At 44.4% G+C, this 24,381-nt stretch overlaps 3 protein-coding genes across 5 annotated transcripts; 2 read left to right on the top strand and 1 right to left on the bottom strand.

Moving 5' to 3' along the window:
- Positions 1–173: 173 nt before the first annotated feature.
- Positions 174–12,679, top strand: NEK4 (NIMA related kinase 4). 2 transcript variants are annotated; one of them, XM_071550545.1, is made up of 16 exons: positions 174–301; positions 864–1,130; positions 2,117–2,314; positions 3,136–3,243; positions 4,862–5,016; positions 5,605–5,746; positions 6,649–7,077; positions 7,509–7,562; positions 7,795–7,935; positions 8,409–8,549; positions 8,914–8,977; positions 9,366–9,472; positions 10,529–10,617; positions 11,240–11,436; positions 11,699–11,832; positions 12,216–12,679. In XM_071550545.1, the coding sequence occupies exons 1-16, from the start codon at positions 239–241 to the stop codon at positions 12,306–12,308; spliced, it is 2,382 nt and encodes a 793-aa protein (XP_071406646.1). In that variant the 5' UTR covers positions 174–238; the 3' UTR covers positions 12,309–12,679. The 2 variants fall into 2 exon arrangements, with proteins under 2 accessions (XP_071406646.1, XP_071406645.1); XM_071550544.1 differs by having other exon boundaries at positions 174–337.
- A 674-nt stretch (positions 12,680–13,353) lies between these two features.
- Positions 13,354–16,743, bottom strand: SPCS1 (signal peptidase complex subunit 1). Its single transcript, XM_071550550.1, has 4 exons — positions 16,535–16,743; positions 15,601–15,660; positions 15,208–15,294; positions 13,354–14,320 (listed from the first exon to the last, which is right to left on the bottom strand). The coding sequence occupies exons 1-4, from the start codon at positions 16,568–16,570 to the stop codon at positions 14,198–14,200; spliced, it is 306 nt and encodes a 101-aa protein (XP_071406651.1). The 5' UTR covers positions 16,571–16,743; the 3' UTR covers positions 13,354–14,197.
- A 25-nt stretch (positions 16,744–16,768) lies between these two features.
- Positions 16,769–24,071, top strand: GLT8D1 (glycosyltransferase 8 domain containing 1). Of its 2 annotated transcripts, none has more exons than XM_071550549.1 (10): positions 16,769–16,991; positions 18,782–18,838; positions 18,941–19,039; positions 19,454–19,670; positions 20,586–20,703; positions 21,229–21,313; positions 21,536–21,648; positions 22,184–22,350; positions 22,518–22,630; positions 23,226–24,071. In XM_071550549.1, the coding sequence occupies exons 2-10, from the start codon at positions 18,823–18,825 to the stop codon at positions 23,414–23,416; spliced, it is 1,119 nt and encodes a 372-aa protein (XP_071406650.1). In that variant the 5' UTR covers positions 16,769–16,991; positions 18,782–18,822; the 3' UTR covers positions 23,417–24,071. The 2 variants fall into 2 exon arrangements, with proteins under 2 accessions (XP_071406650.1, XP_071406649.1); XM_071550548.1 differs by having other exon boundaries at positions 16,770–16,945.
- Positions 24,072–24,381: the final 310 nt, after the last annotated feature.

Genomic DNA, 24,381 nt, shown 5'->3' with positions numbered 1-24,381 from the left:
GCACTGCTCTGAAAAATATCAGATACCGAATTTTGGATTTTGACCCTCGTGTCTTAGAAGGGAAAGTACAAGTGGATCCTCAAAAGGCTCCCTCACTGCCCGATCACAACATGGCCGCCGCGCCCGCTTCCAAGATGGCGGCGCCGCGCCGGGCGCGCAGTGCGGCTGCGCGGGGCCGCCATGGCCGCGGCCGGGCCCATCTCTATGGCAGCGGGCGCGGCCCGGCGGCAGCGGCGGGATGGCCCTGGCCCTGGCCGGGTACTGCCTGCTCCGGGCTGTGGGCAAGGGCAGCTACGGGGAGGTGAGCCTGGCGCGGCACCGCCACGACCGCAAGCAGGTAGCGAGGGGCGGCGCGGCGCGGCCTGAGGGGAACGGCCGAGGCTGGGCTGGGCCGGGCTGAGAGGGCCGCGGGCCGGGGTGGGCAGTGACCGGCACAGGCTGTGCCCTGCTCGGCTTGTGGCACTGGCAACAGCCCCGGGCACGGGCAGGGACGTGGCCTCGTGTGGGGTGTGGCTGTGACTGTCACCTGGTGTCAGGTGTGGCTGTGACTGTCACCTGGTGTCAGGAGAGGACTGGGACCATCACCTGGTGTCCAGGTGTGGTTGTGACTGTCACCTGGTGTCCAGGTGTGGCTGTGACTGTCACCTGATGTCAGATGTGGCTGTGACTGTCACCTGGTGTCAGGGAGGCACTGGGACCATCACCTGGTGTCCAGGTGTGGCTGGGACCATCACCTGGTGTCAGGAGAGGACTGGGACCATCACCTGGTGTCCAGGTGTAGCTGTGACCATCACCTGGTGTCAGGTGCATAACTGTTAACTGCAGTCTCCACATGGAATAATGTGGACTAATTTCTCTTCCAGTATGTCATCAAGAAGCTGAACCTGCGGAACGTGTCCAGCCGTGAGCGGAGAGCAGCGGAGCAGGAGGCACAGCTGCTGTCCCAGCTCAGACACCCCAACATCGTCACCTACAGAGAGTCCTGGCAGGGGCAGGATGGCCACCTGTACATTGTCATGGCCTTCTGTGAGGGAGGGGATCTCTACCACAAGCTCAAGGAGCAGAAGGGCAAACTCCTGCCTGAGACTCAGGTGGTGGAGTGGTTTGTACAGATTGCCATGGCACTGCAGGTAAAATAAAATATAACTGTGTCACCTTCAGGTGCAAACTTAATTTGGCTCTTTCTGCATTTAAAAATTCCATCTGGGCTGCAGTGTTTGAATTCCTTGTTTGCATCTAAATGCAGTGGTTATTAGTGTATTAAAAATGCTCTCAGGCCATTGCAGTGAACTCGACTGTTTGGAGTAAGGAATTGCTGACATTATTTTATGTCCATACCTCTATAGCACAGTAGGCAGTGGTGACCTCCAGGCTGTCTGCAGGTCTAGGCTGAAGTGCTTGTGTGATTTGAAAGTTTAGGTTAAATTTACAAAATTTAGGTTTTTTTGGGGAAAAAATGGCAGATTATTTGAAGCATTTTGTGTTCAGTGGTTTTACTGGTGTTTATAATAATAAATTTAGACTCCTGGTTCATAATTTCTATTAAATCTTACCTTACTCTGTTGAAATTTAGTAATTGGAGGTTAGTAAGCTTTAAAGGCAGTTTTTATAGCAAGAAAGACTGGATATGAATTTTAACACTAAAGAGTAAGATTAGACAGAAAGTTCTATCAAAAGTTGGCTGTTGTGATCAAACACACACAAATCTTCAGTACTGCCTGTTCTTGTTTATTATGACTGATTTTCCTGTTTACACAAAGCTCACATTGTAATTTCCACTGAAATTTTACACTTTAGATTGTCAAGAAATGGAAGCAGCAGAAAGTGAGTTTTTGAGTCTTTTCATTTTTATTTCTTCTTCTGTGCTGACTTACAAGAGCCACACGGGGAGATTTGGGTAAAGCAGTGCCAAGTTTTGGACCTGTGCCTGTGTCAGTCATTCTTAGTGTTAATTAAAAAAAACTGTCTTAGCAGAGGCACCCCTGACCTTGAGAGTGATTTATGTGTCTCTTCTGCTTTTGTGTTTTACCTCTTTGACTTGTGTGATGAGGTTTTACCTTTCAATGTAGAACCAATTAGGACTAATTAACTCTGCGTGTTCTTTTTTTCCCTCCAGTATTTACACGAAAAGCACATTCTGCACAGAGATCTGAAAACGCAGAATATTTTCCTAACAAGAACAAACATAATCAAAGTGGGTGACCTGGGAATAGCCAGAGTGTTGGAAAACCAGTATGACATGGCCAGCACTCTCATAGGCACCCCCTACTACATGAGCCCTGAACTCTTCTCCAACAAACCCTACAACCACAAGGTAGAGTGTGATGATGTTTTGTTGGTCACCTGATTTTGTTTGTCTGAGAACATTGCAGTCTTATTTATGGGTTTAATTTTTTTTTGTTGCTTCCAGCTCTTTTTAATGTTCCCACAGACCAAACAAAAAAGTAAGGGAGAGGTTTGTGGGAAGTTTTATTTCTGGAACTGTGTTTGGGAATTCATAGCACGTGATAAGTTATCACAGCCCATTTATTCAACAGGCTGCCTGTGCCTCTCACAGCAGAATATCAGGCTGTGTTAGATGCATATTCTAAATTTATTATTTATCAGACAGGAGACTTTATGCTCAAAAGTTTGTATTAGGCATAACAACAGCATTAAAAAAAAAGGAAACTTTAAGGAGAGGAATAAGCAGTGCTACTGTTAATAAAATATAACAGAATAAAATACATGTGTTCCTTGTTCAGCTTTTTCTGCAAACACACACACCATAAACATGAGTGTCTGCAGTGAGCAAGAGCTGAGGGGAAACTGTTGTTCCAGTAGAAAATCAAAATATTTACCTTTACCAGTTACAATTGATACTGTATTAAAAAAGAATAAAAGCAAACCCTTCTACAAATAGCTAATTTCTACACTTCTTTTGGGGAAAAAATAATGGTATTCAGAAGACAGTACTTCAGCTGATCAAAATTTAAAATAAGAGAGAAGAAGAAAAGAGAGAGACTGAAGCCAAAGGTTTGCAGTGGAGTTTGGTCTTAATTAGTTTAATAGTATTTTTCTTTGAAAGCAGATGACTAAGTCTGGAGATAAAACTTACAGAAAGTTCCTAAAAGTTCTTTTTTCCCCTTTTCTCAGTCTGATGTCTGGGCATTGGGCTGCTGTGTGTACGAGATGGCTACACTGAAACACGCCTTCAACGCCAAGGACATGAACTCCCTGCTGTATCGGATTATCGAGGGCAAGGTAAAGGCTTTTGACATAAAGGACTTCTGTATGTGCTTGATTTTTCTGTCTAGAGCTTGAGATTATCCTTTCTAGTCAGAAATATTGCATGGAGTTAAAAATGCCTTGCATGTTACCCTTATGTTGTAAGGCTGTTTCATGGGGGGGTGTGATGTAATATCAGACCAAGGGAGTCACTCATTTGCTGGAGTTTCTTGTCATCCTTTTGTATAATTTTTATATTGATTAATTCCCAAAGTCCTGAGATTACTTTCTTAATTTTCTTCTGGTTTAAACATTGTGTAAAAAATTGAATTCCTGTCCATGTGGTGCCATTTTCCTGTTAGGTAAGATTAGCTTATTTAAGTATCTGTCTTGCTTTATCATATGATAAAATTAAAATGGATTTATTTTATATACATTTTTAAGCCTATTTACAGAAATTTGCTGATAATAATAGAAAATTACGAACAGTTCTGAGATAAACACTTGGAATTCATAGAATCATAGAATCGATTAGGTTGGAAAAGACCTCCGAGATCATCAAGTCCAACCCTTGGTCCAACTCCACTCCCTTTACCAGATCATGACACTCAGTGCCACGGCCAATCTCAGTTGAAAAACCTCCAGGGATGGGGAATCCACCCCCTCTCTGGGCAGCCCATTCCAATGCCTGAGCACTCTCTCTGCAAAGAAGTTTTTTCTGATCTCCAACTTCAATTTCCCCTGGCAGAGCTTGAGCCCGTGCCCCCTTGTCCTATTGCTGAGTGCCTGGGAGAAGAGACCAACCCCCACCTGGCCAGAACTTCCCTTCAGGCAGTTCTAGACAGTGCTGAGGTCACCTCTGAGCCTCCTCTTCTCCAGGCTAAACACCCTCAGCTCCCTCAGCCTCTCCCCACAGCACTTGTGCTCCAGTCCCTTCTCCAGCCTCGTTGCTCTTCTCTGGCCCCGCTCCAGCCCCTCAATCTCTTTCCTGAACTGAGGGGCCCAGAACTGAACACAACACTCAAGGTGTGGCCTCCCCAAGGCAGAGTACAGGGGAAGGGTCACTGCCCTGGTCCTGCTGGCCACGCTAGTTTTGATCCAGGCCAGGATCCCATTGGCCTTCTTGGCCACCTGGGCACACTGTTGGCTCCTGTTGAGCTTCCTGTCCCTCAGTCCCCCCAGGTCCCTTTCTGCCTGGTTGCTCTCCAGCCACTCTGTGCGCAGCCTGGAGTGCTGCAGGGGGTTGTTGTGGCCAAAGTGCAGGACCTGCACTTGGCCTTATTGAACTTCATCCCATTGGAATCAGCCCAACTCTCCAGTCTATCCAGATCCCTCTGCAGAGCCCTCCTGCCTTCCAGCAGGTCAACACTCCCTTCCAACTTGGTGTCATCAGAAAATTTGCTGATGATGGACTCAATCCCCTCATCTAAATCATCGATAAAGATGTTAAACAGGACTGGACCCAACACTGACCCCTGGGGACACCACTCACCAGCACCCACCAGCACCCTCTGTATTCTGTTTGACAGTAAGCCCTTGGATGACTGAGCACTTGAAGAATGGGTTTATTTTTTGTTCAAAGTCTGTAGCTGAACATAACTGTCCTGCGTAAATCAGAAGCTGAATAATATCAGGCTTCCCTTTGCTTTCACAGCTGCCACCCATGCCAAAGGATTACAGCCCAGAGCTGGTAGTGATAATACAAACAATGCTCAGTAAAAGGCCTGAGGAACGACCAAGTGTGAAGAGCATCCTGCGACAGCCATACATCAAGCAGCAAATTTCTTTGTTTCTGGAAGCCACAAAGGCGTAAGATATTCTCATTTGAGTGATTCTGTGCAAAACAGTCATGTTTCTGCTGTCTTTGTTTTACAGCTTTTTCTGGGTTTTTTTGGTAGAGGGATGAATAAGTTTTGTTACATAGCTACAAAGCACATGAACACTTGAGCTTCTTTGATAAACAGGAGGGAGCTTGAGTGGAAACCAGGTTTTTTTCTGCAAATGCAGAGTAAAACTGTGCAATAGTTAAGAATACAAAAGTTCTGTGAGGCCATTTATCATCTGGGGGGTTGCAAAACCAAGTTCCTCTTGATACAGACTGATATAATTGTTTGTCAGGTTTAGTCAGTTCTGTTACTGCTCCCAGATAGGACTGACCTTGGTGCTCTGCAGAACATGTGTACGTTGCCGGCAGAGTCTGAGGGGTGTTTTTAAGCTTCTTTTCTAGAAATTAAAATGAGGATGTTGTCTGCAGTCTATTGAAAAAGCCCAGTATCTGATACTCTTTGTATGAAAGCTGTGTAGTGAAGTGGATTTCTTTTAATTAGTATAATCTAAAGAAATGTCTGATGACCTTGTTGATGGTGATTGAATGAACAACATTGATTTTCTTCACAGGAAAGCAGCAAGAAATCAGAAGAAAACGGTGAATTCTAAACCTGAAGATCCTTGTTCTGTCATCTCAGCAAAGAATGAATCTCACAGCAGGGACGTTACACACCAAACCCACTGCTCTGAGCAAGCCAGGAAATGCAAAGCTGTGAGACATATTATTTTTTCCTTTAAAAAAAAACCCAAACAATAAAACAACAACAGTAACAAAACCCAAGAGAAACCAAATCCCTCTTGCTTTTTCTAAAGAAAAAACTCAGTTTTATAAGAAGAGCCTTCACCATTTGTAAGAATATAGATCTGATTCCTATGAATTTGTAAAATGCATATTAAGGAAGGAGTTGTGTTTAGGCAAGATGGAAGTAAATTATCATCTGTGTGGATCAGTGGAAGTAACTGCAATGTCTTTAATTATAAGATGTTAACTAAACAACACCTGTTTTTCATTTTTGGGTCACTGTGTGAATTACTTATGAGGTATTTGGGGTCAAATAATTTTTTAAATAGCTCATGATAAGTGGTAATAATTTTTTTCCAATCAAAAACATGTATTTAAAAACTAATTACAGTTACAAAGGACATTTCTTATTGTTGAAATTCTTTCCAGTGTTCAGAATGATTCTTTTGTAATGGTTAATCTTGTGCATGTTTTTTATTTTCTGTAATGAGTCTGTTGTTCTGGGTCTGAGTTTTAAATGTTGAAATACTGAATTTATGTGATGTAGTACATCTTAAACTTGGTGCCTGTTGGCTCTTTCCTTAAGGAAGAGCCAAGTGAGTACAACTTTCCTTTCATGATCTGGTGAAAAGTTTATACTCCATGTGTATAAATCAGTGCCTGAAACAGGTAATTTGCAAATCCAGTCTATATCTCTTTAAAAAGGTGGGTGTTGGCTTTTTTGAGGTTCTCAATCTGTAATTGATCATAATTTCCTTGCAGTTTCTTTATCTGGTATGTTCTTGATTCTCCTCAGGGTCTTGGAGAATTCTTTCATATTTGTGTATTACCCGAAAAGTAATTATTTTTTTTTCTTTTCCTTTTAATTTTAGAATGAAGAAGGTTCCATCATCAAACATAAAGCCAACACATTTTGTCCCTCAGAGAAACCAATTGCTGAGGTGGAAAGAAACCCAAGCAATAATGATCTGAACAACCTGGGAGGCTCCATAGCTACAATTAGTGAAGTGACCATTGATATCCTGCCCTCTGAAAGGCTGAAGTGTGGGAGTGAGAAGTGTGGCAGAGAGCAGATCCCAGAGAACTATAAAGCAAAGCATTTAAATGTTCCAGGCCATTCTAAAATAACATCTAATATCCCACCAATTAAGGAAGATGGACTACAGCAAAGAGCAAAGCAAGCTATTAAAGCTGAAAATGTTGAGGCTCAGCAGTCTTCTGTTAATGCTGTAAAAGATGATGATGATGACACTTTGAAACTCCTGCAGCCTCTGTCAAAAGTCCAAAAGCAGACTGACCTGGTAATGCATTTATGCTTATTTAAAATAGACTTTGAAATAGGTTTCACTAATGGCCAGCTTTAAAATTTAGAGTGCTGCTGCATATGTTTTTCTGTCTGAGTAGGATGGTGCTGATGCAATTACTGAGATTCTTAAGCAATTAGGAGTCTTGGCTTCAGAGTTGCAAAGGCAAAGAGGTGAAGTAGTTTTGGGCTTTCCATCCAGGTGATGGAAATTCTGTTTTTACAGAGAACAACAATTTTCTTTCCAACTCAAAAGAGGGTAAGAATTGTTTTGTAATTTCTTAGTTCTGTGTTCTAAATAGGCTTGGCTAATCTCAAGTTTATCCTGATTTGGGTGGGGAGCTAATTGGTGGTGATTGTCTTTTCACTGCATTTTGGTCTGCATTGTGATTTTCATAGACACTTATGAGAAATCATTATTTGTTGTAGAGCTTGGATTCTACTGAGGAGCTGCTAGGACCCTTTGTTCCTGTTGTAATTCAGGTAAGTGTCCTTCCTTGAAGGTTTAGTGGCTTAGAAATGCTGGTGCAGAAGGGGTTTTTCTAACAATCTCAAGTAAGAGTTTGTTGTGGTTGTACCTGTGCTGTGTGAAGGTGGTTGCAACCCAAATAGTCAAGTGGCCTGTTTTGTTGGGGTTTGGGGGGTTTTTTAAGTGTGTATGTGTAAATCTGGAAGTAGTATGTCTACATTTTTTAAAAATGCTTTTACTTCTTAGGATGATGTCAGTCCTGGAGCTCTGGGAGATGCTCAGGGAAAAACCTTCCATTTGGAGCCTCAGAGCTCTGTCAGTGAACCCTCCCTGTCACGGCAGCAGCAGCAGAAGAGAAGAGAGCTGGCTGAAGGCTGCTCAGAGAAGGTGCAGATACTTGAAAAAGAATTCTCCTCTTTCCTTTAAGACTCCTGTGTCCTATTTGTAAAAATTCTTGGCATGCACATAGGGTAGGGTTCCTGTCAAAGCTTCCACACTGAGCAGGGGGGTTTCCCTGGTGAAAGGCACTGGCTATACAGGGATAAAGAGGGTCATTGGTGACTGATACCCTGTTTTTCTCGTGGGTTTTGCTGTTTGAGGGCGGGGACTGTGGTTGAAAAGGCCATGGCTGAAAAATAGTCTGGGAGGAGGGGGACAAGATGGGATGGAGGCAAGGGAAATGGATGCAAAGCAGAGCAGTGGAGAGGAAAGGATGAACTTGGGAGGTGTGCAGAGGTTACAGTAGGATTTGAAACCTCTGGCATCCAGCTTTGCCATGCAACAGAATGTCTTCTAGACTGCAGAGTTGTTAAACTTTTGATAAAAAATATATATAAATTCTTGCTCTCTTCTCTGTCAAGCCCAGAACAGTTTCTCCTCGCCCTCTGCCTGTTCCTGCTGATGTGAGCACAAGGTCAGCTCAGAGATGTGCAGAGCAGCACCGTGATGGAGCCCCTGAGCCTGTAAATGGTGCCAAAGCCACCCCAGCTGCCATTCCACTGGTTAGTGCTGGATACTCTGTCTGGTTTTGTCTCGTTCCTTCTGAGCAGTTTGTTCTCTGAGTGTGTGCACAGTGAGCAAAGAAACGTGCAGTATCTTCCTGCCTCATGGAGGCCTGTCAGGCACCTGCTCAGTGCAGGGTAAGCCCCTGCCTTGCTGAGCGTTGGAGGGCAGAGTGCAGACCAGTCTCATTGAACAAGACCGTTTCATATTAGATAATTTAGCCTTTGTTAGATGATCAGAAGGTCTATTCTAGCAGCTCTGTCCTCTGTGTCAGTTGAAAAGGAGTTTTTGCTTTATGAGTGATCAGATAACAAAAGCCATTGTGGTGATTGCAAATTAATAGCAAATTAACTTCCTTTGAAGGAGCGGCCCTTGTCAGCAAGAGAGCGAAGGAGGCTGAAACAGTCCCGGGAGATGTTCCCCTCTGGTAACTTTTATGTTTGCATGTTAACATTGTATATATAAGTAGGCTAATGCCTTCTTTGTGAATAAATCATAATTTGTTTGTTCTTCACTGCCATCTTCAGGAAGATGCACTAAGGGCCTAGTTCTGTGTGCAATAAAAATTAACGTGCCCTTATCTTTCTGCTGCTTAGTTACATTCAGATGTGTTCTGTGGTGATAACTTGCCTTTGAAATGTACATGAAACACAGAATGTTCACCTTTCAGACAGAAGCTTCAATGTTTTCCCTTAGAATACCTACCTACCTGCCTGTCTTCTGCCAGGTGATAGACTTTTTCTTGCATGAGCATGAGACTAAATCAAAATACACATGGCTAAGTTGTACATACTGTGACAATGTCATCCTTCCAGTGACTGCAGCGAGGGAGTCATCAAATGGTGCAGTCGCTGAAGCAAAACCACACATGGAAAACTGTGTTAAAGCTGCTCGGTCCTCATCAGATCCCAGTATTTCTCAGGTAAACTGAAGTCATCTGCCTTCCAGATGTTTAAATGAAGGCATGACTTGGGAAGGAGGTGATATTTTAAAAAAAAAATCAGTGTGGAAGAAACTCTCAGTCAGTAAGAGTTCCCTCCTTTGGAAGCCCTGGGGTGGAGTACAGATCTCTAACCCACTTTGTTTGGCTAGATCAGTTTAACATTCCAGGCTTCCTGTGTATTTTCATTCCACTTTGCAGGAATGAAAACTAGGGATCTCTTGCTAATTGCTATGGGCTCTCTAAATTGCAGAATTTATTTTATTTTGGAAGGGAAAAAGTTCATCCTGAACTATGCTTTGGTTACAGATCTGCTTTAAATTTCTATTAACAACACACTACCCGATACATCTAATTTTGCTTTGTTCATGGTGTTGAACATTTTTATTTTTTAATCTGTAGTTATAAATAAATGCAGAAGAGTAACAGTGAAGAAATTTGAGTCTGAAATTCAAATTTTCTCAGCCCAGCACTTGCATGGGAAGTGTTCTGCATGTTTTACCTACATGTGTGTGCTCAGAACTGTTAACTAAATGCAAAACCATGTGTGCAATCACAAACTGAAGTTAGAGGTGGTTACAGACTAGCTGCGTGTGCATGTGCTGGTGATGCTTTTGCTCATTGTGCTGTGCAAGTGGTTAACAAGTGGTTCAAATCCCAAGGAATGCTGAGAGCTTTCAAAATTTATTGAATTATTATTATTATTTAATGTGTCCTAAAGACCAATAGATGGGTTGAGGGTGATGCCTGTATAATATAGTTGGCAAAGACCTGACAGGGATACATGATTTAATTAATAGGGACACTTGGTGAAGCATTTGCAGGGGTTTATGACTGAGATGTCACGATAGTCACATATGCATTTCATAAAGTATGTTGATGATGGCCTGGGTATTATATTGTTTTTAAAACCTAAGGTTATACCTTTTAAACATTATCAGGAGGAGTCTTTAAGAACATGCTTGTTAAAAATGTTCCTTCCACACAGGAACAGTAATTCATTACCATATTGCTAAATTACTTTATTCCCTCACTTAGAAAAAGAGAGAACCCCATTGCCTGTCTGATGACGAGTTGAGCTCTTCCACAAGCTCTACGGACAAGTCTGATGGTGATTCCAAGGAGAGGTATGTTTTGTTTAATGCTGTGCAAGAGTTTTCATTGCTGTATTACACCTTGAAGTGGAAAATAAATGGTTTTCACACTTTACTTAGTGAATGATTGAAGAAGTATGTGGTGATTAAGGAAAAAAACTCCATTTAACTGTGGGCTTCCTGTGACCACACACTTTCCATGCTGAACTTTCTGGGACAGAGGATTCTGTACCTTTGGTTTTTGTCAGCTGTAGCTTCACAGGAAACCAGTCTTCCAGCATCAGAGGACTAGCACTGTCGGGGTGCACTAACAGCATGAGTTAAAAGATGCCAATGTGCTTCCTTTGCACTGTGAATGAGGCTGAATTTATTTCTGATTTTGTCAGTGTAAGCAGCTTCTCAAAAGAAGTCATTTGCTGTGTTCTGGAGGTGCATCTGCAGAGTTGGCAGCAGCCAGCAGGCCTGTGGATTTTTGCAGGGCTCTGAGCTGTTGTTAGATGGAATATTACTGGTGTTCCTAGTGATGAAACTACACCACAAGTAGTAATTGAACATGGAATTCATCCTGGGACCTCACTGAACTTACTGGAGGTCCTCAGAATGCAGGGTGGAAGTTGCATCACAAGTGCTGACTGGTTTACATCATCTCTCCCAGGAAAAGCACTGGGAATGAAATGAATGACTTGGTGCAGCTGATGACTTGGACGCTGAAAATGGACTCTAAGGAGAACTCTGTAACCTCAGCTCAAGCCGCAGAGTTTAAACTCCATAAGAAATACCGAGACACTTTGATTTTGCATGGAAAAACACCTGATAAATCAGAGGAATTAAACATTGAGGAGATTCCTTCAGGTCTGTTACTCTGGAATTCTCTGGTAATACCTACAGTCATCCTATATTCTTCTTCTGCAGAGTATGAAAATTGTCTATACTTTAGCTCAGTTGGTTAAAACTTGGTTGTAATAATACCAAGGTCATGGGTTCATGTGTGGGCCATTGACTTAAGAGTTGGACTCGATGATCCTTGTGGGTCCCTTCCAACTCATAATAGTCTGTGATTCTGTGAAAGTAATTGCTACTGTACTGATTTTTAATTGTATTTTATTTTTAATAGGTATGTTATCAGTTCCTGACAAGATTAGGAGAATGGTTGAAATCCTAAGATCTGATGTGGTGCAAGGATTGGGAGTGAAACTTCTGGAGAAGGTGTACAGAATCATGGAAGATGATGATGAAGTGAAAAGAGAGGTATTTCCTAATTTAATTGTTTAATTGCTTTATAAATCTAAATAAATGAGCAGGGTCTTTACCCTATCGATACACAGTAAACCTTGATTCCAAAAACTCTTTATGTAGTCATGGGCAGGCAAGAGCCTAAGTATGTTGTAATTTTCTGTCCTACCCATGCAGTATTTAATTTGTAACCTGTGAAGATCTGATTTATATTTTAAATTGTTGTGTGAAATTTGGAACTCTCTTGCCTTCAGACAACAAAGACTTTAATTTTTCTTCCCTCTCACCTACATTGCCAAGTTTCATATTCTGCTTTCAGTTGAGTGCTTTGGTATTTCTGTATTTTGGTGGTTCTGCTGCTTTTCCCTGTCAGTAAGTTGTGTGTGTGTTCTGAACAGCTGCAGCTGCGGGAGCACATGGGAGACAAGTACGTGAGTTACAGCGCCAAGGCTCGTCACCTCAAATTTCTGGAAGAAAATGTGAAGCTCTGACCACAGTCTTTTCCTTAGAGAAAAGGACTCTTTTATAGCCCATTTGATAGGCTGGACCAGCTTACAAAACATGTTTTTCTGTTTATCTCCTTTGCTGGAACAAGGGGTGAACTTGAAGAAAACTTTACAGTTTGTAGTAATATTTTTTATGTTAAAATGTGAACCAGGCTATCACTTTCTCAGAAAAGAAATTGTTAGTTTAGTTTTTATTCTCTTAATGCAATTTTTACAAGTTGCTTCTCACAGATGCACATAGGAATGGTTACCAAGTTTTGTATACTAAGGAGTCTAAAAAACTTACGTGTTGTTTTAGATTTGTTGCAGCAAAAGGTTTTTGGTATGGTCATGTAAATAAAGTAACAAAATCTCTGCCAAGGCTCTGGTGTGATAGGCTATAAACTATTACATCAGATAGTTGTGAAAATTCAGCAGGAGAAATAATTATTAATTTTGGTAGAACCAAAATGTTATAAATTGCCAAGTCCAAGTGCTGAAGGGGGTGGCTGTACTGCTTTTAAGGAGAGACTTTGTGTTTTGCTGCTGAGGCAGTTGCCAAGGTGGTGGAAAGCATTTGATAACTGGATAAAGCAAGGCTGAAAATGTTTGAAAGGAATGCAGCCATGGTTACCATAGTCCCAGCTGGAGAAATCCTTTTGCCTTAAAAATATTAATTCCTTTCAGGAATGAGAGTGCTGAAGACCAGAATCACTTAGAGAAAGGCCTTAGCTTTTCTCTTTGCATCCCCACTGTCTTGCTACACACACCAGGCATTGTTGTGTACCATCCCTGCAGAAAAAGCACATTTTTTTTAAGGATAAAGAAGTCAAATAAATAGAATTTGTAAAATAAAATCTAAAAGAACAACCTGTCTCTCTTCCTGCCTGTAGCTGAAATATTGTAACCTGCAGCACCTGTGAGGGAGGTTACTGAGATGGGTCAGCAGTGAAGAAATGCCCTACTATGGATCTTGCTGCCTGTGCTGTAGTAATGCTCAAGTTACAATGTTTTGAGAGCTATATTGTATTTTGCAGAGTCAAAACAGCAAAACGTTACTTTCTCTTTTATTTTAAACAAAAAATGCCACTCTGCAGTCTTCTAGAACAGATCTTGGTGATTTTCAGAGCTGTGGGGTATTTACTGTTTCACAGGACTTGTCACAAGCTTGTTTTACACATGGTTAGAAATATTTCAGAAGTCCAGGTATATATTCTCTTTTAGGCTATGACAATAGCTTAGGTGGACTTGATTTGATTCCATGTGTTCCTTTTTACTAAAATACTTGAAGAGGATGTGACCTCAGCAGCCTTAAGTTATGTAATTTTCTGCTGCTAAGGTGTTGAAAAGCCAGAACAACTTGTGCTGTCAGGAGAGGCTGTTACTGACATTAAGAAAGTTTGTAGCAATCAAATGGCCTTCAAACTGAAGTGTTAACCAGAAAAAATGTAAGTTACATAAATTACTTTACAATGCTTAGACACATGGAATCATAGAATCAAGATCATGATGAATTCTGCCAGAGAAGAGGTACCAGCTAATATGGACAGAAAAAAAATCCAGTAACTGAAGCCACAGGGACAACATGGAGCAAATTTGTCTAATTAGAGGCAGGCCTGCTACATTAACCAGCTGTGTGAGCCATCTCTTAGAGGTGGCTGAGAGATGAGTACACCCCAGAAGAATTTCATCAGGTGTTTGCTTTACCCTTTGCCCATCCCTGTGTTCCCAGCAACTTCACTGGAACTCCAGACCAGGGTCAGAGCCTTAATGCTCTGCAGGGCTTGCTGTACTCATGACACTACAGGGAGCACAAAGCAAAAAAACAAACACTAAGCCAAGAAGTATCTCCAGTGGAAATTCATTTAACAAAATTTCACAAAGTAACAGCATGTTCAGCTTTTAGCATGTCTCTTTGGCTTTCTGTCTGCTGCCTTCTTCTCTTCCGTTCCCGACTCCTGCACAGGCAGCCACTTGAGGGGGTTGCGGCGGTACATGGGCCATGGAGGGAGTGTCAGCTGGAGACAAGGAAGGGAGGCAGAGCAGGTGAACTGACAGGCTCAACTGCTGTTTTGTACAGCGTGTTAGGAAAACCTTCATCCCTCACTGTTCTATCAGTTAGTCCTAAGAAAACTCATAGAATTTCATACATAAAGGCACATATGGCTATGCAATACACAGTGTAAACTGAAGTCTGTGACTAAAGGACCCCAGGCCATTGCAAGGAGGAGGACAGCACCCACCCTGAAGACAAAGGGATACCCCTGGACTCCTGAGGTGCCACCGGCACCCCAGCACATCCCAACGCTGCTGTGAGAGCCTCCCCTTGCCTGGCATCATGGATAAGTAACAGCAGCCAGACTGACTCAGATGCTTAAGTAAGGAAAGAGCAGGTGGGTGGTGATGCCAGAGAAGTAGAGTGGCTTTTCAGAACAGTAGTGTGTGTGTGTAAGTTAAACATGACTTCACCAATCACTACTTATCTGAACTATTGAAAGGTCTAAGAACCATGTGTAAAATTGGACTTGGAGTGCCCCACTGGAATGGGACGCCTGACATGCACGGATAAGGAATTACTCCCCTAATTCCATACTCCTCCTCAGTCAGTACAGGCCAGCTGCAAAATGTTTGTGACAAGCTCCTGCTGCACAGGAAGCCTCACTGTCCTTTCTATTACTGATGCTGTCAGCTGGACTTAACAATAATTAAAATTAACTCAAAACCAGCATCTAATTGCAGTGTTCTCTAAAATCCTGCTAGCACTTCAGAAAAGGCACTTTCTGCAGATCAAAGGAAGTACAAATACATATGAATAATCTGAATTACAAACACCCCTTAATTTAACGATTATTCCAGATTAAATAGTGCACATATTTTCTGCTTTGGGGAAAAAAAAGGTCCTTACCAAACATGATAAAGCAAATCCAGCCATAACTATGTAGACAGTCCATCCAAACTGTTCAGTGATGTATCCATAGATGAAACCAATTACCTGGGAAAAAAGTGTATTAAAAAATCAAATTCTAACTGAAGAAAAAGGCTTCCCATGCCATGATTAAATTGTGGGGGGAAGTAGGAAAATACAGGTTTTTCAAAAGCACAGTTCCTCCATCTTTCTAACCTTGTTTTCAAAATTGCAGGCCAATAATGAGAGTAAAACATGGGAAGAAGTCAAGTTTTAATGCACGACAGCCCCTCTGATTTTGTCTAAAGCTGTTAGTAACCCCAAACAACACTGAGAAAAAATAGTTTGTAAAATCAGAAAACAAAATAGCCCTTTATGTTCTAGTATACTTACTGCAGAGACAAGAATGATTCCTTGAAAAATCTGTTCTGCTAATTTTTGGCCCTTGTAGTCCTGTGGAGAGAGAGACTTTTTGGTCAGTTATTCAAAAGACAAACCTGCCTGTTAAAGTCTTTAAGGTTAGAGCCTACACTCAGCCTGACAGGGGTTCTCAGCCTTTTTTGTTCACTTTTCAAACCAGACTAGTATTACTTTTTTTACAGTGCCTGGGAACAGCTGCCCTGCAGGCTTGACCACACTCCCTAGAAACAGACGCAAGCACTGCCTGTGGGTAAGTAATGCAAGTCCAAAATATCATTGTGATCAGCTAAACATCACTAAGTAAAAGCTGTAACACCACAGAAGAGTGTGCCTAAGGGGATACGGTGTGTGTGGCACCTGGTGAGGATCCCATCAAAGCACATAAATGTCTTAAAGGTGGGTGCCAGAAGATGGTGCCAGACTCTTTTCAGTGGTGCCCAGTGACAGGAGAAGGAACAGTGGCCATAAACGAACACAAGTTGCACCTCAGCATGAGGAAGAACTTCTCAGTGAGAGGGCAGAGCCCTGACCAGCTGCCCAGGGAGGGTGCGGAGTGTCCTTCTCTGGAGACATCCCAAATCCACCTGGACGGGTTCCTGTGCCACTCGCTCCGGGTGCCCCTGCCCGGGCAGGGGGTTGGACTGGGGGATCTCCAGAGCTCCCTTCCAACCCGACCTATTCTTTGTTTCCATGACTTTTGGAAACCTGTCTCTCAGCGAGCACAGCTGCCTTCTGCCAGGCGAGGAACCGCTGCGGGGCATCCCTCGCACCCTTCCCCTGTACAGGACAATAAAGCTCCCGCTCCCAGCCCCGCAATGGGAATCACATGCGTTATTCACCCGCAGCCATCCCGCTCCCGCAGGCCAGGCAGACACAGCGCCCGGCCGAGCGCCGGAGCCTCACCCACCATCTGCGTGGGGATGGAGCGGAACACGCTCAGCATGGTGGTGGCGCCTCCGCGGCCGCGGCGTCCTCCTCCTGCTACTGCTTCCGCTGCTCCTGCTCAGCTCGGCCGCTCAGCCGGGCGGGATGCGGTGCCTGCGGGGCGGCTCCCAGGGCACCGCTGCGGTCCCGGCGCTCCGCGCGGCGGAAGGTGTTGTGAGCTGGCCGGAAACACCCGCGGCCGCCCCGCCCCGAGCGCCGCGTCCCGCCCCGGGAACCGCCGCGTCCCGCCCCGGGAACCGCCGCGTCCCGCCCCGGGAACCGCCGCGTCCCGCCCCGGGAACCGCCGCGTCCCGCCTCAGCCATCGCCGCCGCCGCCGCCGGGCTGGTCCGTGCCCGCTCCCCGTCCTCGCCCCGGAGGCACCTTCAGCGGCAGGTGCGCAGCGCGCGAGGCCGGCCCGAGCCGCGGATCCCCTCGCGCGGTGCGGCCCGGCGGGTGCGGGCGGGCCGGCAGGGAGGGCCGGGCCCGGGGGAGCGGGGCGGGAGCAGGGCTGCAACAGCGCTGAAGGAGCGGGGCGGGGACCGCGGGGCTGGGGGAGCACTGAGGGAGCGGGGCGGGGACCGCGGGGCTGGGGGAGCACTGAGGGAGCGGGGCGGGGACCGCGGGGCTGGGGGAGCACTGAGGGAGCGGGGCGGGGACCGCGGGCCCGGTGCTGCGTGTGTTTTGCCGCGGGCGGTGACCGGCCCCTCGAAGCAGCCGCTCTGTCGCTGCCTCCGGCCCGGCCGCCGCGTGTCAGTCGCAGAAGGGAATAGGTTGGAAAAGCCCTCTGAGATCACCGAGTCCAGCCTTGTCTGCTTGACCAAGTGCCACATACAGGCTCTGCTTAAACACCCGCAGGGACGGTGACTCCACCACCTCCCTGCGCAGCCCATTCAATGGCTGATCACTCTCTCTGTAAAGAATTTCTCCCTAATGTTCAGACTAAACTCTCCTGGTATAGCTTGAGACTGTGCCCACTTGTCCTCTCACTGGTTGTCTGGGAGCCGAGCCCGACCCCCCCGGCTCCTCTCTCCTGTCAGGGAGCTGTGGAGACCGAGAAGGTCCCCCCTGAGCCTCCTCCTCTTCAGGCTGAGACCCCCAGCTCCTCAGCCGCCCTCACAGGCACAGGCTCTGTCTGCGCTGGGAATTGCCAAGTGCCCGTCTGGGAGCGAGACGTGGCGCTGGTGCTGGGCAGGCACAGCCCTCGGTGTGTGTGCTGGGCAGGCACAGCCCTCGGTGTGTGTGTGCTGGGCAGGCACAGCCCTCGGTGTATGTGTGCTGGGCAGGCACAGCCCTCGGTGTGTGTGTGCTGGGCAGGCACAGCCCTCGGTGTGTGTGTGCTGGGCAGGCACAGCCCCTGGTGTGTGTGTGCTGGGCAGGCACAGCCCTCGGTGTGTGTGTGCTGGGCAGGCACAGCCCTCGGTGTGTGTGTGCTGGGCAGGCACAGCCCTTGGTGTGTGTGTGCTGGGCAGGCACAGCCCTTGGTGTCTATGTGTGCTGGGCAGGCAGACCACTTTTGACTGGCGGAAGAGGTTTGGCATTTTTTTTTCTGTCAATGAAGTAAAGTGGCAAGATCCATATTCTTTTTTTCTCCAAGTTTTTCTTCAGAGAGGTGACAAAGGGGGGGTGTCTCCAAAACAAGAAGGATGTGGAGCTGTTTGAGGAGGTCCAGAGCAGGGCCATAAAGATGCCATGAAGGCTGGAGCCCCTCTGCCCTGGGGACAGGCTGAGAGAGCTTGGGGTGTTCAGCCTGGAGAAGAGAAGGCTCTGGGGAGACCTGGAAACCCCTTCCAGTGCCTAAAGGGGCTCCAGGAGAGCTGGAAAGGGACTTTGGACAAGGGCCTGGAGGGATAGGAGAACAGGGAATGGCATTGCACTGACAGAGAGGGCAGGGTTAGATGGGACATTAGGAAGAAATTCCTCCCTGTGAGGGTGGTGAGGCATCAGCACAGGTTGCCCAGAGAAGCTGTGGATGTGTCCATGCCCATGGCAGTGGGTTGGAATCAGGTGATCCTGAAGGCCTTGTCTAACCCAGACCATTCTGTGATTCTGTGGTTGTAGTTAAGTACTTACTAATACCCTGGCCACTTATTAAAAGGTGACATAGAGTTTTCTCTCTTTGAGAGGAGGAAACATTCACTGCATTTGATACCGAAACTGTTTTGACACTTCTGGGGATAGTGTGTGTAGGCATACACACAAGGAAATGACTGCTATGTTTTTTTCTTGCAGGTTTTCAGGAACCCTATGCTAACAAATAAAATAATAGGAAAATGACATTAAGGAAAGGTATGTGCATATGTGTGTGTCTAATTTTTTAAAGTATTTTTTGTCTCTGAGTTTCTTTTTCTCTGCTTATACTGATGAACTTATTTTCTTCTAAATTTTCAGTGAACATTTCCATCCTTATTGTGGCTGTTGTCATATTTTTGCTAGTTCTTCATCATAACTTCCTAAGCCTCAGTGACTTCTTGAAACGGGAATTGTCAGGTATGTGGGGGTTTATTTTAAGTTTAAGATTGAAGGGAAATTACATGCTCTGACCAGAGAGAACCCACCAGGTGGTTTGGGTAAATGGGAAGGAAGGGTGAATCAGTGAGGTTGTAGGTGTGGAAAAGGGACCTACTGTAGCTCAGCCTCATTGTAGTTCCTTGTGCTATATTTGAGGCTAAATGTGTGTAGTTTTTTGTAAATGTGATGTTCTTCTATTCATTAACATCTCAGATTCTCAGAAGCAGCTGCTCTGTTTTAAATGTTTGATATTGACAGGCTGTAATCCCCAGCTCAGCTGAGACATCCAAGTGCCTGCATAGCAGAAATAATTGAAGGTGTTGGGAATTTTAGTGTGGTAATAATAGCATATAATAATAAAAATAAGCATGTGATGCCATTTGTACTCCACAGATTCAGGTCCCTTAGGACTTCAGCCCATAGATTTCATTCCTGCAGCTCCCCAGAGGTTGGTGGATGAGAGGAATGATCAGGAGATCTCTGTGGTCATTGCAGCATCAGATGAGAGGCTTGGGGGGGCAATCGCAGCCATGAACAGCATTTACCATCACACCAGATCCAACGTGGTTTTCCATATTGTTACTTTGAATGATACAGTGGATCACTTGAGGTAATAATTGTCTTTTCATTGGATGCCCACAATATTGTAAACTATCCCAGGCACTCAGCAATAGGACAAGGGGGCACGGGCTCAAGCTCTGCCAGGGGAAATTGAAGTTGGAGAGCAGAAAAAAGTTCTTTTCAGAGAGAATAATCAGGCATTGGAATGGGCTGCCCAGAGAGGGAGTGGATTCCCCATCCCTGGAGGTTTTGAAACTGAGATTGGCCGTGGCACTGAGTGCCATGATCTGGTAAAGGGACTGGAGTTGGACCAAGGGTTGGACTTGATGATCTCGGAGGGCTTTTCCAACCCAATTGATTCTATGATTCTATCATATTTCTGAGAAGAGAGCTGCCTTTCCCTAGAGCTGCACTCCTCTGCCTGGCATTCTTCCGTGCTGCTCCTTATTGTAGCTTTTGGCAAGGCTGCTGTGGGGAGTCCTACAGCCATTCCCTTCTGGCAGAGTATCAGAGAAGGAAAACAGCCACCTTTTCCAGTGGGATTATATCCAACCAGTGGGGTTGGAGTTCGTTGGAGGAAGGGTTGTAAAAGTTACTTCTGCATTTCATCAAGTCATTCAAATGCTGGCAGTCAAGTTTCTCTGTTTTTGTAGATTGTTCTTTGATCCTTTTATTTTTACCCACCTCTGTCCACACTGATGGTTTTAGTGAAGGAACTGTGATACAGGACTGTGTATTTCTAATAAAATAAGCAGCAACCTTGTACCTTTCACGTGTCCCAGGTGTGCTGCCTGTCCCTGCAGCCACACAGGACAGCACCAGGCACAGATCACATCCCAGATGTGTGTTTGTGGGTAGGGAAGTGAGTGGGCCCTTCAGGATCTGTGTCACTGTCAGTCAGATCTCTGGCTTTTGATTTGATTTTGTCTCATTAACAAGATCTGTGTCTTTCCCCTGTTTGCAGGCTGTGGCTAAGTGGCACTGCTCTGAAAAATATCAGATACCGAATTTTGGATTTTGACCCTCGTGTCTTAGAAGGGAAAGTACAAGTGGATCCTCAAAAGGCAGACACCTTCAAACCAGTGAGGATGCTCTTGATTACTCTTTGCAATTTTAGTTAATAGCAATAAATTTTGATGTTGGCTTTTAACTCAACTAGAGATCAAACCCAAATCTCTCAGCATAGAAGGAACCTTTTACAATCAAATTCCTACATTTCAGTACAAATACATTTCCAGCTAGTGAGAGATGGATTTGAATGCACAGGCATGCTTAGTATCATTTTTTGCTGCTAGCTACAGTGAAACACAGCCTGTCAAGCATGCCAGCACCTTGGAGATACTACAGATATATGTGGAGAAATAAATTCTAATACAGATAAATTTTAAAGTTAGTTTATCCATACATAAATTCATAGGACACCAGGAATTGATGGAACCTGTTTATTTTAAATTACTTGTAGGATACTGCTGCCTATTTTACTTTGTTAATAGAAGTTGTCTTGTACATTAGTGACATAGATAAGTGCCAGAAGAATCAGTACATTTCACATTTATTTGGACAATTTTTTGTTTCATTCTTCCCTTATCTTGCTTTCCTTTTCTTAGTTAACCTTTGCAAGATTCTACTTGCCCAGCTTGGTACCTCATGCAGAGAAGGTCATCTATGTGGATGATGATGTCATAGTGCAAGGTATGGACCTTTGTCTGCTGCCACTGTCCTTGTGCTAAGGGCAGTGTCCCCTCTCTCACAGAACCCAAACACTTCAAGGAAAGATGTAAAAACTTTGTAAATAGGAGTGGGTTGGGTTAAACTGAATGGTTTTATCTGCTGTAGCAATGGCCTGAACAAAGCATAGCTGGGCACGTAATAAGGATTGCTTTTGAATTTTCTGTGCTTTTCTCCATTTTTCAGATGATATTCTTGAACTTTACAACACTCCACTGAAACCTGGACATGCAGCTGCATTTTCAGATGACTGTGACTCAACCAGCAGCAAAGTTGCTGTCCGTGGGGCAGGCAATCAGGTCAGCTTTATTCTGATTCTGTGCTAACAATGCCACAGATCCCAGGCATTTGGAAATGTTCTAAATGCTGTGAACCTACAGGTGTGACTGTCCCTGCCCAAACCAATTTATACTGATGTTTTTGTTACAAATGGCACCTGCAGGTTCTGTTCAGCCACATTAAAAGCACTTTGAATTTTTGCTGTGCTTTACAATGAGGGCAATTCCCAGCATGGAACAGCAGGAGGTGTTAGTACATCAGAGAGAGAATTTTTCATTTGTGAATGTATAAAAAGTACTTTTTCTGAGCCTGGTACCATATAATTAATAGGGTATTATGAAGACCATGCAACATTCCTTAAAATACGTAGTCTATATAATCATATTTTTAAAATGTTACGCCTCTTAAGCTTTCTTTTTCTCATTTTAAAGGAAGGGATAATTGCCTTAACAACTTCAGCTTATGCCTGTCTGTTGTGAGTTGTGCAGAATTTTTCTTTAAATAGGAATTTCACCATATCTTAAGCTAATTTCTACTCTCTATTTTTTTCCCCAGTATAATTACATTGGATTTCTAGATTACAAAAAAGAAACCATCCGAAAGCTTGCCATGAAAGCCAACACCTGCTCTTTCAATCCAGGGGTTTTCATTGCCAATTTGACCGAGTGGAAATTACAGAACATCACCAAGCAGCTGGAGAAGTGGATGGCACTTAATGTGGTGTGAGTACCCCCAGGCTGGGGTGACAGCCAGGGCTGGGGCTGTGCTGGTGGCATTTACCTGTTGGGTGAAGGGCTCTGTGTGTATCTGGGGGTTCCTGTCACAGGAATCAGCTGACTTAGGGCCACACCAGCATCCTTTTCAAACTCCCTCTCATCTTCCCTTCCAGAGAGGAACTTTACAGTAAGACTCTGGCTGGCAGCATCACGACACCTCCACTGCTGATTGTGTTTTACAAGCAACATTCCAGTATTGATCCCATGTGGAACGTCCGACATCTCGGTATGTAGGAGGCACCTGTGGTGCTGCTGTCCCAGTGTGGGTTTCCAGGCCTGTTGGTGATACAGCAAACAGATCTTTTTATTCCCCTGTTCTGTTCCTTGTTATTTAAGAAGCACAGCTTTGGGCTTGTGGGCCTGAGCCTTCATGGTCTTTTTTTCAACTACCAGGGAGTAGTTTTTGAATTGACTTACAGAGCACTTCTCATTTTCCATATATATTTTGTATCTGAGGTGATTTGAGGTGTTTCTTCCAAGGCTGGAACAGACATTCATGTCTGTTCTGATGCTGATGAAACCCCAGTGCTGGGAAAGCTTTTCTAGGTTTTGTTTCTGATGAACAATACACAGGCTGCTGAATACATCTGAGTGTCTAAGAACTTGGAAGTTAAGGCAGTGTATTAAAATATGCGATTAAAGCGGCATTCAGTTGTAGCTGATTGTCACTATGCCCTTATTCCTGCCTCCCATATCACCTCCTTTCTCCATAAATGATAAAGATTTCCTTTTTTAAATCCTGTGTTTTGAAGTTAGCATTTTGCACGTTGGTGTTTCTGCTGCCTTTATTTCAGGCACTAACAATTCTTTTTCAATGAAAGGTTCTAGTGCTGGAAAAAGGTACTCTCCTCAGTTTGTGAAAGCTGCCAAGCTGCTCCACTGGAATGGACATTTCAAACCATGGGGAAGAACAGCTTCCTATGCAGAAGTTTGGGAGAAGTGGTTTGTCCCTGACCCTACGGGCAAGTTCAGCCTCATCCGCAGACACTCAGAAGCCTATGAAGCAAAGTAGAGTCAACCTGAATAACTGATGGTGTTTTCTCAGGAACCTTTTGGAGCCAAGCAGAACAATTTTTTTTAGCCAACTTGTATTACAGAGCTGTCCTTGCCTTCTGGAGCATGAGGTGATGAACTTCTCAGGTGCAGTTCTGAAGAGCACAGGTCCAAAGGAGGCTCAGGTCACCTGTGTGACAGAAGATGCTACCCCAGCACGGGAGGATCTCTGTGAATGGGCACTTTGGTTTAGATAATTTCAGTTGTGTCTTCTGCTCTTTACTGCAAGTTTTCTAGCAGAGGAAGGTTTTGTCAGTTACAGAAACAAAGTTTCTAAGAGCATGATACAAATTCAGTTGGTGCTTGCACCACACAAATCTTGCACATCAAGGTACTGTAATTAAGAGTTGCCTGGGTTGTGTTGTGGGTTTGTTGTTTGTTATTCTGTGAAATAGTTCCCTCATCAACCCTTTCATGCATGAAATCTCCCAATTATTTCAGTGTTTTTCTTGCAGACTTCTGCAAAATCGAATCTTTTTTGAGAGATTAATTTTTCAAGTATTATTTCACTATGCAAAGTGGCTTTAACTGCCAGTGAACACTAAAACATTTTTTGTAAAGTGGTGGATGAAGCTTTGTTCAAAAATAAAGCTAATGGTAACATGTGGACTCAAGCCTTGGGTAAATGGCTGTCTGTGCTTCAGGCAAATTGTTTTGGATTGGTTTTTTATAGTTGGAGTGGGAAGTTTGAGTAGGAGTTATTATTAGCTGATACATCCCAGCAGCTACTGTGCCAGCTATTCCATTTAATAGAGGTTAGAACTGAAGTGATGCTGCTTGTGAACAGTTCTCTGTGTAGGATGTTGAGGCAAAAGGCTTTGTGTTCATGCAAGGACAGCTGAGTGCTGCATGGCTGGAGATACAGGGCAGCAGAGGATAAGGGCTCCTTCAGAACCCTGACTGTGGGTTTAGTTGTACAGGCTG

Source organism: Pithys albifrons, chromosome 3, assembly GCF_047495875.1.
Source record: "Pithys albifrons albifrons isolate INPA30051 chromosome 3, PitAlb_v1, whole genome shotgun sequence".
Taxonomy (NCBI): domain Eukaryota; kingdom Metazoa; phylum Chordata; class Aves; order Passeriformes; family Thamnophilidae; genus Pithys; species Pithys albifrons.
This window is presented reverse-complemented; position numbering and strand designations above follow the sequence as displayed.

What these genes read in the sequence shown, in the direction of transcription:
- NEK4 (XM_071550544.1), top strand. Translation starts at nt 239, where the DNA reads ATGGCCCTGGCCCTGGCCGGGTACTGCCTGCTCCGGGCTGTGGGCAAG. An exon ending in AGATTGCCATGGCACTGCAG is followed by an intron (nt 1,131 to 2,116) that starts GTAAAATAAAAT and finishes TTTTCCCTCCAG; the next exon opens with TATTTACACGAAAAGCACAT. An exon ending in CTGAAGGCTGCTCAGAGAAG is followed by an intron (nt 7,936 to 8,408) that starts GTGCAGATACTT and finishes TTCTCTGTCAAG; the next exon opens with CCCAGAACAGTTTCTCCTCG.
- GLT8D1 (XM_071550549.1), top strand. An exon ending in AGGCAGACACCTTCAAACCA is followed by an intron (nt 20,704 to 21,228) that starts GTGAGGATGCTC and finishes TCCTTTTCTTAG; the next exon opens with TTAACCTTTGCAAGATTCTA. An exon ending in GTGGAACGTCCGACATCTCG is followed by an intron (nt 22,631 to 23,225) that starts GTATGTAGGAGG and finishes TTTCAATGAAAG; the next exon opens with GTTCTAGTGCTGGAAAAAGG.
- SPCS1 (XM_071550550.1), bottom strand. Translation starts at nt 16,570, where the DNA reads ATGCTGAGCGTGTTCCGCTCCATCCCCACGCAGATG. An exon ending in GCTCCATCCCCACGCAGATG is followed by an intron (nt 15,661 to 16,534) that starts GTGGGTGAGGCT and finishes CTCTCTCCACAG; the next exon opens with GACTACAAGGGCCAAAAATT. An exon ending in GATTTGCTTTATCATGTTTG is followed by an intron (nt 14,321 to 15,207) that starts GTAAGGACCTTT and finishes CCTTGTCTCCAG; the next exon opens with CTGACACTCCCTCCATGGCC.